General features: G+C 38.7%; 1 protein-coding gene across 1 annotated transcript in view; it reads right to left on the bottom strand.

Moving 5' to 3' along the window:
* Positions 1–13,808, bottom strand: part of col11a1a (collagen, type XI, alpha 1a) — a 69,083-nt gene that overhangs the window by 19,263 nt on the left and 36,012 nt on the right. Inside the window, exons 33-46 of the mRNA XM_085467757.1 lie at positions 13,415–13,459; positions 13,185–13,238; positions 12,993–13,037; positions 10,735–10,788; positions 10,084–10,137; positions 7,037–7,090; positions 6,494–6,601; positions 4,308–4,397; positions 3,166–3,219; positions 1,930–2,037; positions 1,724–1,831; positions 733–786; positions 525–578; positions 327–434 (exon numbers count right to left, since the gene is read on the bottom strand). Of these exons, the coding sequence (XP_085323883.1) occupies positions 327–434; positions 525–578; positions 733–786; positions 1,724–1,831; positions 1,930–2,037; positions 3,166–3,219; positions 4,308–4,397; positions 6,494–6,601; positions 7,037–7,090; positions 10,084–10,137; positions 10,735–10,788; positions 12,993–13,037; positions 13,185–13,238; positions 13,415–13,459 (990 nt within the window). The remainder of the gene's footprint in view (positions 1–326; positions 435–524; positions 579–732; positions 787–1,723; positions 1,832–1,929; positions 2,038–3,165; positions 3,220–4,307; positions 4,398–6,493; positions 6,602–7,036; positions 7,091–10,083; positions 10,138–10,734; positions 10,789–12,992; positions 13,038–13,184; positions 13,239–13,414; positions 13,460–13,808) is intronic.

Here is a 13,808-nt window from a genome sequence, read left to right as displayed (position 1 = left end):
AAAAAAGGATTTTGCCGTTGAATGGAGGTGAGAGGTGCAATCGTTGCAGGTCAAAGCAAGTTTACTGGACGTGACATTCCAGATCCAATTAAAGTGCTTAAGCAATAGTGTAAATATGAATTTGTTTGTGTCTACCATTTTTCCACCGTAGCTTGTAACCTGAAGGTCACAGTGTAGTTAAAAAAGGTAAATGAGTGTTTCTGACTATAACGTGTGACATCATTAGACACACTATTGCAGGCAGACAGAATGGAAAAAAATAACGTGAATATTATCCTGTGTGACAGCTATATATTACAATTTGTATTCATAGTTATGGCACAAACCTGCAGACCAATAGGACCAGGAGGTCCAGGGAAACCTCTGGAGCCCTCATCTCCCTTCTGTCCGAACATGCCCTGTTGTCCTCTGGGACCAGGCTCTCCATCACCTCCCTTATTAACAACAAACAAAAGCAAAGATTTGAACAGCACTGCTGTGACCTCCTGCTCAGGTTTAACTTCTCATTCTTTGTCAGTACTTACAGCAGGACCAGGAGCGCCTACAGGACCTTGGAGACCGGCTGGACCAGGAGGACCCTGAAACATACAGTGAAAATAATGCCACCAAAATGCACATCCCCACAGAGTCAAAGACAAATCCAAGCACCCACGAATCACTTCCTGAGTAGAAGTCTAACGGGCTATTTTTTATTTTGAAGAAGGATGGATATAAATGTTCTGTATCACCTACCTGTTCTCCCTTGTCAGCTTTGCTTCCTTTCTGACCTGGTTCTCCAACTTCTCCCTGGTAAAGAAACAAACACACAGTCAGTTTTTGAGATAATGAAAAATGACTTGACTAATAAACAAAACATGTCCCAAACCCAACAATAAACAACAACAATAATAGTTATCAGCTAGTGCTGATATTCTTCTTCTCTGCATATTTGCAAATTCAAGCCCAAACACCAAATGTAGGATTTAAGACTTCTAAATGAGCACAATACTACATTCTGTTATTGCAAAATCATTGAAAACCTCAGCTTAACAGAAATATACATTATCTATAACTGTAATGGTGAGAGGGTATACCGACACAGTCTGCACAAATGCACTCCTGGGACTAATTTTTAGACCTATGTCAACCTTTCTGAGGGCCATAAAGGTATGCATATGTATAATATTTGTTCTCGATATTAAGGTGGAATATCAGAAAATGGTTAGGTTAGGCTGAATATTGTTTTCATTCCCAGTTTCAATTAAAGATAAATTACAGCATTTAATACACGGTGACAAGTTTCATTCTTAATCTAATTTTGTGTAATGGAAGAATGAGGTTCAAGAAGAAAATAAGTGCTTCCTGTCAAGGTGCAATTAGGTACTTTATTTCCCGAGAGTTCACGCTATGTATATACAAGTACAGAAATGTATTTTGTCAGTCAAAGTTAATTCACTGCAAATCTCTGCATGAGCATTTGTTTGGCAGCTTTTATAGAATGTCTGATAGTAACCCTAAAGGCCATAATAATTACAAGAAATGAATGATGCAACAGCATCTCCTGCAATTGTGCTTTCTGTTACATCTGTTTATGAAGATGGATAAGCAACAGTTAGAAAAAGAGGAATATATTTTTGTTGCAGATTAATATGGGAAAATGATTGATTTACCCACATGCCCCACTTAGGGAACACAAGCAGCTGTAACAGGATGAAATTGGTGGTGCTGAATGTAGGTAACTGACCTTGTCACCATCCTCACCAGGTGGGCCCTGGGGTCCAGCAGGTCCAGGCAGACCTACAGGACCCTGGACACCATCACGACCAGCTGGACCTTGAGGCCCCTTCTCACCCTATAAGAAGACAGAAATGTCTTTTAATTATATTCTGAAAATTGGTAACCAAAGAAAGGACAAGAAGAATGAAGCTTTAGGAGCAAAGTAACACTTACAGGTGCTCCCTTCTCCCCAGCGGGACCTGGGGGACCCTGAGGGCCAGGTCTACCAGATGGGCCAATTGGACCTCCTGGGCCAGCAGCACCTCTCTCACCAGGAGAACCCTGTAAGCATGAGCACAATACGGACAATATTAATGAAAAACAAGGGCAGAAGGATTTTTTAAAGATTTCAGTTTTGTTGGCCTGGTTGCACTGAACAAACACCGAGGACATTAGGAAGATGGCAAACAAAGACCCCACTGTGTCTTTCTGTTAATAATATATCAATAGATACACAGCTACACACAAAACCCTCTTTTTAAAATGGAAAGTGTGAAAACATTAGCAGAAACATGCAGTATCAGGTGGCTTTCAAGTTCTAAAAGAGAGCAAAGCTCATTGAAAGTAGTCAGCATTATCTCCTGTCAGGGAGCCGATGTCTTAGTGGTTCTCCAAGCCCTGAGCAACTCTCACCTGCAGCTGCATTACAAAATGAAGCAGACTTCTGTTGCATATATATTATACTACTCAGTGTTCAGCTCAATCCATAAAACATGATTATGAATGACACTCAGCACTTTTTGTTTTATATTATTGATGCAGTGAACCAACCTGCATACACACTAATTTTGGTTACAGAAACACAAGATAAAAACTCTGAGTATAAAAGCCAAACAGATCATTTAGACTCTGTTTTTATTGAACAAATGCTTTATGTAGAGACAGGGATGCATCTTCTTTTTTTAAATGATAAATTCATACAAACGACTGGTAGTTTTGGCTTACTGAGGCTGTTCTAGGCAAGGCAAGGCAAGGCAAGTTTATTTGTATAGCACAATTCAACAACAAGGTGATTCAAAGTGCTTTACAGAGACATTAGAAACAAGAACAAATAAAAAGCATGATTTAAAATTGATTAAAACTACACTAATCAAACTTAAAACACTACAACGTTCAACATAACAATAACCCTAAATATGTAAATAAATAATAAAAACTTAAATCTGGTTTATATTCTATTTAGCCAGTACTGTGTTGCGCAAGTGTCATGATGACACAACAAACAAATATCTGAATTAAAGTAGTATTTGAATATTCAAGTCTTAATAATACTTCAAATGTATAGAGTGGAACTATCTAGAATAACTATCTAGAAGAATCTAAGATGATAATATAAATGGCATGCAAACCAACACAATCCAGAGAGCATAAAAACAGTTATCTTTACATAGCTCTCAGTACTGTACTTACAACAGGACCAGGTGGACCCTGGGGACCCTCTCCTCCCTTCAGACCAGCAGGGCCCTGAGGTGAAGATGGAACAAGAGACATAAATACCTTCACACAGCTGTTGAACTTTGTGTTTTAATTGCATTTAACCAAGCCAATCTCCACTACAGCTGAGCGCTGAGATTTTCATCCTAGTAAACACAAATCAAAGGCCAAAGCAATAGATTGCTAGTGTATTGTAAATCTAATATCTGTAATACATATCTCAGTCACAATATACAACACTTCAAAAAACACATTTCATCTATAATTGTGTTGTTGTGAATACTGCAGGGAAAGTGTAGTGGGATTCTTTTGCAGATAGATGGCTGCTTAAAGTTGCAAGCGATTGTATGGGTGCATACAATTTTCTCCATCTTGTTCTGCATATGCAAGCTTGTAAATTCAGTTTTGCTCATGCAGGGGTGTGCATAATAGGCTAGACGCATGTGTGCTGTTTTATATATTTGTCAGTTCCCATCATGTGCATGTGCAGCTCCCCAGTGGGCCACAAAAGAACACATAGCAGTATGGGTAATGAGTTTTTGCTGGCTCTGGCTGTTTGCTGGAGTAAATTACAATGGCAGAAAACAATCAGTGGTGCTGCTGTCCTGCAGAGCCCGACTGACCTTGAGGATGGAGGAAGCACAACACTTCCTCTCCCTGCAGTATATCCATTCCCAGATAACCCAGTCTAATTGCCAACATTTCTCACTTAATAATTTATTAGGTAAATAATGCATATAGAAACAGCACATAACTTTGCCCTCCCCACAAGAAAAAATGTTTGAGTTAAACTTTTACAAATGAATCCCTAATCAACAATTCCCAATTCTGTAATACAGGCCCAAGATCCATTGCGGCTGTTAAAACAGCGCCGTCGGTGGCAGCAGAGCAATGCCGAGGCACGCCTGTTCATTTGTAAAATGTTGCTTTGGATTTCCTCTGCATCAGATTGATCACTTGGTGTGAATTCCGGGGCCGGAGTCGGTAATGAAGTGACTTGCTCTAGATAGATGCTGGTTCATTTATTATGTAGCTATGTTCTGTCACTTTCTACTAGCAAACACGTGTAAAGGAAAACTGATGATGATGAATAGATGCAGGTGAAATGGAGCACTTACCGGGGCACCGGGTAAACCTCTCTCTCCAGGGAAGCCACGAAGACCAGGGGGACCGTCTTTACCAGGGGATCCCTGTGGCCCAGGATCACCCTACACAAGCAATAACATGTGTTTAATTGGACTTACTATAATTCAAAATGTTGCATTAATTTTTGAGTATAACTACAAATGTGTCATTTGAAACTTTCCTGTACCATACTAATTCTTTACATTAAGACTGTTATAAAAGATGAATCATCTGTCACCATTCACAAAGATTAATTCAGGCACTGTTGCTGAATAACAAAAGCTCACTTTCCATAGAAAAGTATTGAATAGCTTCACTCTTCGTATAGTCTCAGTCTGAAAAGGTCTTCATTCTTTACTGCAGGAGTATGTCCTTGTAATAAAAAAGACTTACAACTACTGTTTTGGTATGTTTGATATATATAGAGAGATTTTTACACAAAACGACATCATCTACATAACAACTGCTAACGTAACTTTACTGCATAGGAACTGATGATGTTAGTATGGGTTTGGAGATGCAACACATGTGAAAAAAAAACCAAAGGATTTTTAGTTGCACTACAAAGAAAACCTTGAAATTGAGAAACTTATGAAATGACCAAGTCACTTAATGATTCTCATCCCACTGGTGGAATATGCATTGCAGCCATTTATGTATTTAAAAAAGGACTATACTGCAGTGCTGGCTGCTGAGTAGCAGGAGGTAGAGAGAGAGGGAGAGATACATAGTACTGGGAAAATGAGCAAATATGTGTACTAATGCCTCTGAACTCCCCGGCAGGGACAGGAGTGAACCTGTTTCAAAACTGACAGCCATCATGAGCTATTAGATGCAATTAGTTTTACAGACACATGTTTCCTGTGGATTCATTAGTACTGTCATTACACAGTCAATAAATAACTCTTAATACCAATGCAGTATTGCTTTTGCATCATCAGGCACAATATGAAACATAAAGACTTCAGTCAGATTTTAAAAAGAAAATCAAAAATCAAGAGTGCTCCACTCCAGCAGCCAGTTTCTTGCTGCAATGAAGCAAAACAAAAACCCAAAAAACAGAGAAAAAAACACAAAGTTCACATCCTTCTGTCTTATGTTAGGGAAGGGTTGCACAAACTCAACCCTTCCCTAACATAAGACATCTCCTTCAGAAGTTCTTTTGTGTTCTGCCTACAAGAAAAAAAAAACTTTGTACTGCATCCTCACTGAGTACAGATTTTTATTCTGGTTTGTTTGTTTTTCTTTTTCTTTTATATGGTGCAATTCTAAAACAAGGACATTTGACTTCAGAAAAAGTAACTTCTGGCTTCGTCTTCTCTTCTTTAGTGCTGGCAGGCTGACTTTATCTGCAAACAGGGAGGCAGAGAAGAGTAGGCTTGAGAGGTATAAGAGGATTTGGGCTCTGCTGCCAAGGTCTCTTCAAAGTGTCCCTGGCATACTGATGCGCAGGTCTGAACGGAGTAGACCTGACTGGCACAGGGTTTGGAGTTAGCCGACAGACTTGATTAAACTGTCTGCTTGGGGAAGACAGGAAGAAAATGAAAGAAGAACACATGAGGATTTGAGGGTTGTGGGGGTTGAGGAGCAGGGTATGCTGAGTGGCCCTAGGAATCAGGGGGCTGGTTAAGAGCAGCCCATACGTCTACAAAATGCCTGCTGTCTGCTCCTAATGGGAACTCACTTCTCGAGCAGGGAGGCCCAGTGAGAGAACGTAGCCAGACACTGCTCAAATCTCATCCTCTGTATCTTCAGCAGTCACTTCCTTCAATTTTGCACTGTCTAGCATAGAGAGCAATGGTGATAGTCGGGTGATTGCTGCGAAACACATCCCACACTGTTATCAAAGGAATATGTAATCTATCAAGCATTGTATGCCCCCCAAAAGTATAAGTGTTTATGAGGACAGCTGGCTCAGTCTGCAAAATCAAATCATGTAGAACAATGTGTAGGTTTAATTTGCAGCCCGTTTATACCCTCTTGAACTTCCTATCAATGTCATGAGCATCCTCTTCTTCAGTTTACAAGAAAAGCCAAGGCCACTTTTCTTGTTTGTTTTTGAGTGTTTTCAGAAGGTTAGTGTGTAAAAGTGTTAGCTGCTAGAAAAGCATAGTTTGCTATTATACTATATCTAAAATAAATTGGAAAAGTAAAATTAAAGGGAATCCAATATGCATACCTTGGCTCCCTCTTTGCCAGCAGCACCTGGAAGACCCTGCTCTCCAGGTGGGCCAGGAGGTCCAGGGTGGCCTCTCTCACCGACGGGACCAGTTTCTCCTGTGGGTCCCTAAGATGTTATCACGCATTTGGATTTACAGGTCAACGTATGAAAATGACCACAAATCAGTAAGTTACATTTAGAAAATAAGTAATGAAAGGTTGAATTTCACAGCTGTTTTTTAACTTTTCTATTTTCGTAACCTTCTTTAAAATGTGCCATATAAATAAAGCTTATCAGTTTTCACTTATAATTTACGCCAGTACAGTAGAGCTCAAAGCCAGTAGGTGTCCAAGATCCAACTGAGTAAATGATGATCTACTGTATATGAGCAATTATGTGTTTTCTTTTAATTGCCCACAGTACTTCTTGTTGGAATAAAATTGTAAAATAGAAGAATTTGATCCACAGCACTGCGAATACAGCACTTACTTTATATCACCTTCTGCTTTGCTGTTTGTTTAGTAATATATGTATTTGCCTCTTCTGTATATCTCCTCTTACCTGGGGCCCAACAACACCTCCTGGTCCTGGAGGACCGGTCTTTCCTTGGAAACCCTGAAAAAAGAAAAGAGAGAGAGTATGAAACCTTATTTATACAAGTTACAGCAGCATTGGAGACATAAATTGTATCTATTCAAGCCCATGTGCAGCAATTACTGTGATATTATTTATGATGATGAGCAGGGATTTACTATATGTTTGGGTCTGACGTTTCCTTGATTCTGGAACAAGAGTTTTTCAGCTTCTATCTACAGTCAAGGATATATTGTTTTGCAATACAGTGCAGGGTAGTAAATAACTAGAGTTATATGTACAGTTGTTTAATATGTTGTATATCTTAATGTCTATGTGGACATTAAGTCTATGCAATAAGCTTTACAGCTTTTTTTGCTTGCAGTCCAAAGTAGACATGAAAAGGAAGGGTCACACAACATACGCCTCTTCTTTAAACCAAACCAGGCAATAAAGACACTCAGACAATAAAGTGGGGTACCTGTACTTGGATGCTGTAATTAAGATTTGAAAATAACACAACAACAGACAACAGATTTGACATGACATTTTCATTTGTTTGCTATGAGAGTGATGGATTTCTACATGAGGAATAAAAATGTGCAAAATTATGAACATTTTGGCTTCTAAGTCCTGTCCTTCTTCTTACACTGGGCTTTGGTCGCTAACAGAACACGTCACTCTTAGACTGCAGGCTAACTCGTGGTTCATAGTGTATATAAAAGCCTTCAACTTTCATGCCCCTCTTCTGTGGAACCAGCTCCTAGTCTGGACTTAGGAGACAGCCACACCCTGCACTTTTAAGATTAGGCTTCAAACTTTCCCTTTTCGATTTTGCATATAGTTACCCTTAAACATCCCTTAGTTATATACGCTGCATTTAATCATTAGTTATTATTAATCTCTGGCTCTCTTCCACAGTGTATCTATTGTCCTGTCTTCCTCCCCTCACCCCTACTGGTCAGAGCAGATAGCTGCCCCTCCCTGAGCCTGATTCCGATAAAGGTTTCTTTCTGTTAAAAGGGACCTCCTATGGTCCCTTGAGCAAGCACCAACTCATCTGATTGTTGGGGTTTTTCTTGAATTTAATTTGAAATCTTTAATAAAATACTGACTTTATGTCATTGAGGTGACATAAAACTCCTGTCATGTTGTGTATCAATGTGTAACTAGCCAACTTCAAAGCCAGCAGTATAATAGTGTAGCTGCTCTACTACTACTGCATACAGCGTTAAGTGTACAAGTCACCATTAAGTTATATGTTCTCTGGGAGAATACAGACCAGTTAGTTGTAGTTAACTTTTAAGTTTACATTCACAGCATATGGCTGATTTGCATTGAAGTACTCCCTGTGGATACGTTTAAGCACATTTAAACAGCAAAACAGGACGTGACAAAAAAGATCCAAGTTCAGAATTTCCGAGCATTGAATCCGACAGTGCAGTGCAAATCCGATGAACTTCTGTCTTCAGGGAGAGGAACAATCCAATCCACATTGACCAGAGTCCAAGTGCACTCCAGTATATTCCTGAAATACTAATTAAACAGTTTTCTTAAAACACACTATTAAGTGTACTGATACAAGCAGATAAAGAATGGTATCTTCTACCTGTATCACAGCTGTAATAAGGCTACACACTTGTAGACAGTGAACAGTGTACAGCTTAATTAAGCTTCCTGAGAGTTACTGAGAAGCAAACAAGTACAACCCCAGGATCAGCACAAGAGGAGCGTTAGATGAAATCAGCTTTTTCTATTGGATCCCTCATTCTCTGGCCTTTTCTATAACCTGTACACACTGAGGTATTACAATCGCAGCACATTTGATTTGCAACTTATTATCCTATAACTAAACAAAGTTTCAAATGCAAACTTCTTACAAAGTCAGTACTGAAAGACTTATGACTCCAGGCCTATTGATCACTATGTGCTGTGATTTATGATGATGTCTTTTTTAAAGGAAGCCCTCAAGCCAGGCTGCTGCAGCATCGGCTTAGAGACACCGGCTCAAATCTTTATTTGCACTTACTTAAATGTAACTTGCATTTCTGATGATGTGCATCTATGAGCATCTTTATTGTTGTTTGGAGCCCACTCATCAGCACATAAACACCTTAATGAAGACTACTATTGGGGCCTGAATTACAGAAAAGGCAGGGAAGCACTTGTGTGTGTTGTATTATATTATCTAAGGGAAAGAGGCAGATGGAAAAGGAAGCTTTGATAAAGGCAAAGTCAAGCTTTTAGTAGAATCATTGTCCTCCGAGCCTCGTCAAACCATGGTGCACTGATGCATACCAAGCGCAGAGGAATCGAAAAGCGGGGGATTCTAACTTCATTTGATCGAATCTTACTCCGCTTTGTTTTTTTATTGTTGTTATCTATGTACCAATTCAGCCATTTTTCATTTAGCTCATGCACATTTTGGAACAATAAACAAACAATACAAATAAAAAAGCAACAAACTGTTTTATCCTGCTGCAACAAATATTATGCTGGCTTAGTTATCTGTAAGGTGTTATTGTTAGACAGTAGGCAGTGATACACAAGTAAACCTTAGTGGAACTAAACAGTCAAGGCTTAGCATCTATTCATTGGATATTTGCAAATATGCCAAAGTAACAATAAGATAGAAACTCCATCAGAAGTGGATGGCTACACAGCCCACAGTCTGAGCCCTGTGGATTTACCTCGACGGTGTCTGTGTGTATTCTGTCTGTGTGAATAAAGACCAGCTGAGCAGCAGACTCAGGCAGTATTCACAAGGGCTTTCTCTTTTAGAATTTGCTTTACGAAATGGGTCTGCACCTCTGGCATCCCACTGAGATGTTGTGCCAACGATTTCATCGTTATCTACTGCATATGAAAGCACTATACATATGCTTATGTATAATAATATAATAATAAGTCTTGTTTTGAAGTAGTTTAAATGTAGAAAGCTAAAAAAAAGCCAATATGTATAATTCTTAGATCATGCTGGGTTTAAGTTCAACGTGAGGTCTGTAACGTTCATACAAGATATTGCAATTACTCACTGTTTCTCCGCGCTGGCCAGGGTGTCCGGGCAGCCCATCCTTGCCAGGTGGTCCCTGTCAGGTAGAAAACAAGACATACATTCACCAGTTTTTTCATTCAAAGTTTTTTTTCTAAGCAACAAGTTTTATTACTACAATTTTGTGCAAATGGTTTGTGGGCAGTGTAAACATAATATTGAGAAAGGAAAAACCCTTGAATATCTCGAAGTAGTTGAATGGCATGAAAATAGGCTCAGGGCTAGAGTTTTTTTGTTTATTTTTGTGTGAAATAAACATCGTTACGGGCTGAGACGTGAGAGCCAGCTATGAATGTAACCGGAATCAATAGGTGGAAATTACCACTTGTCTCCTGCCTTGACTGGGTAGTGAGAAAATGAGCTCCGCTTCAATAACAGTTAGAGTAATGACCTCTGAACAGAATTAGGGATATTGCTATGTATTACTACACCCTATGAATTCTTCAAATTGAATCAATTGTGACTTCTAATGTTTGAAAACAGGCTATTTTGCTATTGCAACACCGAGGAAGGGTAAATAAAGTAAGAGATTAGACACAGAGCCTTGCAAAACCACAAAGCCTCAGCGTAGATGCTTTTTTAGTCTGAGAGGCCAAGTGGCTTTCTTCTGTTCCAAGGATGGAGAAATACTTACAGGGGGGCCTTTTGGTCCAGGGAAACCTACTGGTCCCTGTGGTCCTTGAGGTCCCTGCAATCAACACATGGTCAAATTAAGGTTATGACATTATGCAAAAAGGCAAAACAAAACCTAAAAGTGAAAAAGTGTCAGGCTCTGGGATTGCTTATGGCTAATTTCGAAACAAGGTTGGAGAAGTGGAGCTTTTCGAATTGAAAAACTAGCCTCACCCTGAGGTGAGTAACTGTGCCTCAGGTCATAAATGATATGATGTGACTACTGGTAAGACTCGCCTCACTTTCTAACCGCACAGAAAAGTAGTGAGAGTAAAAGTGTATCTGGAGTTTTTCTTTGCAATGATTTATTTGTCCAGCTAACCTTAAAATTTCAGTAGCATGGATATTTTTTTGAAATCCAATATTATATTGTTATAAAGATAACTTCAAAAAAAGTCCCTATCTGATCTGACTAAATCAAGCAGACAACATCACAGGGAGGATTATAATCATGGCAATAATAATAAGCCAAAAATACCTTTTGAATTCTCCAAGTTCATCAACATAAACATTAACTCCAAATAAACTTTGTTGTATCCTAATATATTACTTTTCATTGTTGTAGAAAAGACCAGGGGGACCTCAGCTTATATAATTAATGAGGGGTTGAAACCAGCTGAAAGCTAAACTGCATGTTAAAAAAATCAGGGTAATGACTAAAAGCTGTTATACAAATAGTATCTTAATTACTTAAGGGGGGAAAAGTGTCTTGGCCACCCACAATGTTACAAATAGAGACATTCATATTGTGGGGTTGTGTATCCGAGTCTGTAGAGTCAAATATGCTAAAGAAGGATTTCAGTTACTTTACATTATTGAGGTAACAAGTGTTTTATTTAAGGAGATTAAACATAAATCGATGAAACATCTAATACAAGTTTAATGTTCTGCAGTCTAATAAAAGCTTCAAAGCTGACTCCATCATTTAAGGTTATCTTTTAATCATCCTTATTCATCAGATTCAAATTTATTTCACCTCACTTGTCCATGTTCATAGGAGTTTAACAAAAGAGGATGTTCATACTGTTACAGAGTTCATGACACTACATCTCAGATAGCTTAAATATCAAAGAACTGTTGACAGCAGTCCATTAATATCTGCTTCAATCACTGTGCCATTACTGTATTAGATCAGTAAAAAAGAAAACTTTAAGTCTGTGAAAGCATATCTATGATAAACATTTACCTTTGAGACTGAAAAAACGATTTTATGACTGATTAATGATGAAATCCCTGTACCTAGCCGAGGACAAGTAGGAGCAACATGTGCCATTATTTCATTTCTGTTGTTACCAACTTTCAACTTTCAGGAAAGAGGCTCAGTTTTCCCGATCAACTAAAATTCATCACACTGTGTCAGTACAAATAGTGCTGGTAGGTAAATGCTAATGGAAACAGAGCATTTGCTGCAGGTGCTTAACAGCCTTCCTTCTTTCAGGCCTTCACTAAATCAAGCCAATGTTTCTCATTTCTTTGATACACAACAAAATCAAATTCCACTAAAACGGCACTAGAGACCTAACAAAATCTAATGAAAGTTATTAAATAAGGTGTCACTGCTGGGAATCTCTTTTTGTGCAGCAACTGCACACTGTTTCCTTTCCTTTGTTTTGCTGAGTAAGCCACCCAGCACTAAACATCTAGTTTTGAAGCGCTTTCTTTCCTTTCTTTCCTCCTTTCCTTTCGGAGTGTCAGTTTGAAATGCAGCAAAGGAGCAATTTACTTTATTGCAATGCTGGGAGCCAAGTGATAGGGTGAAAAAACACAAAACAAAAATGCTGCTGTCTGTAGGAACAGTGATATAGCATTAAGGCAAAATCCCAGCTGACAACAACGTATAGAACAGAAGTCTTATTATAATATTATATGATGCCTGAATTACCCCTCATTAAAAATGAAACAAACGATTTATCGATTGATTAACTAATTTCTTAATTATTATTTATCCTCCTGTTGAACTAGAAAAGTAAAAGTAAGGCACAGCCATCATTTTAGTAGATGCTAGAGATCTACTGGGAAGAAAAAAAGCATATAGGTTAGCATCTTTTCTTACTATTTATCTTTAATGCTTAGAATCCAGTTTGATGAGATAGACCTAATACCAACAATTACAACTATATTTCTAATGCAAGGACAACAAAAACAAACTGGTATGGACCTAAACCTTGTGTGCTTTTAAAATGCATAACAGCTACTGCAGGCTCAGTGTGTTGGACTTACTCTCTCACCAGGTGGGCCAGGAGGACCGTCGTTGCCTGCTGTGCCCTTCAGCACACAAAAACAAATCATCATCAGCTCAAATTTAAAAAAAAAAAGCAGCTCTATTTAATTATGTGACAAAGTAGCAATTTAATTGAAAAGTCTTGACTCTTTGTGAGTAGTGTTTTGTTGTAACGGCTATAGCATCAGGACCTTGGGTCCAGGTTTTCCTGTTGGACCTCTGGCTCCTCGAGCGCCCCTGGGACCCTAAAGAGAGAGAGAGACAAAGTCATGTTAAGCACACGACTTTATGGCAACAACAGTCTAGTTCAACAGCTATAATATATGCACATAATTTGACTGGAAGAATAATTTAAACGATTCAACAATGTTTACACTAATAGCCCATTAATCACAAAAAATATGGCGTGAACAGGACCTACCGTCGGACCTCTTTGTCCTCGCGGACCAGATTTGCCAGCAGTGCCCTGTTAGGTAACAAAAAAATTAAAAAAGGCTTAAGCACAGATTCTGCTCGTCTGTCCTCATCCAGCATTAATCCACTTAACATATGAAACCCCATTAACATGTGTTCCACACAAAGCATCTCTTCTACATCGAGCAACAACCAGAGAACAGTGTGTTCCCTGTTCAAGCAGGGAACACACTGTAGTGACTCATTATTTCCTTTTAACTGATAAATAAACAATAATTTGTAATTACAGGACACAGTGCAATGTCATTTACCTGTATGGGCCTGCTAAGAAAACCTTGAATTTAAACTGTGATCCCATTAATAAATGTAAACGGCTCATATGGAAATATAAATAAAGAGTA

The sequence above is a fragment of the Copadichromis virginalis genome, linkage group LG9 (genome assembly GCF_057382275.1).
Source record: "Copadichromis virginalis isolate Kocher_CV1m ecotype Utaka linkage group LG9, C_Virginalis_male_GT1.1, whole genome shotgun sequence".
Lineage (NCBI taxonomy): Eukaryota > Metazoa > Chordata > Actinopteri > Cichliformes > Cichlidae > Copadichromis > Copadichromis virginalis.
Note: the sequence above shows the minus strand (reverse complement) of the source record. Positions and strands in the feature narration are given on the sequence as shown.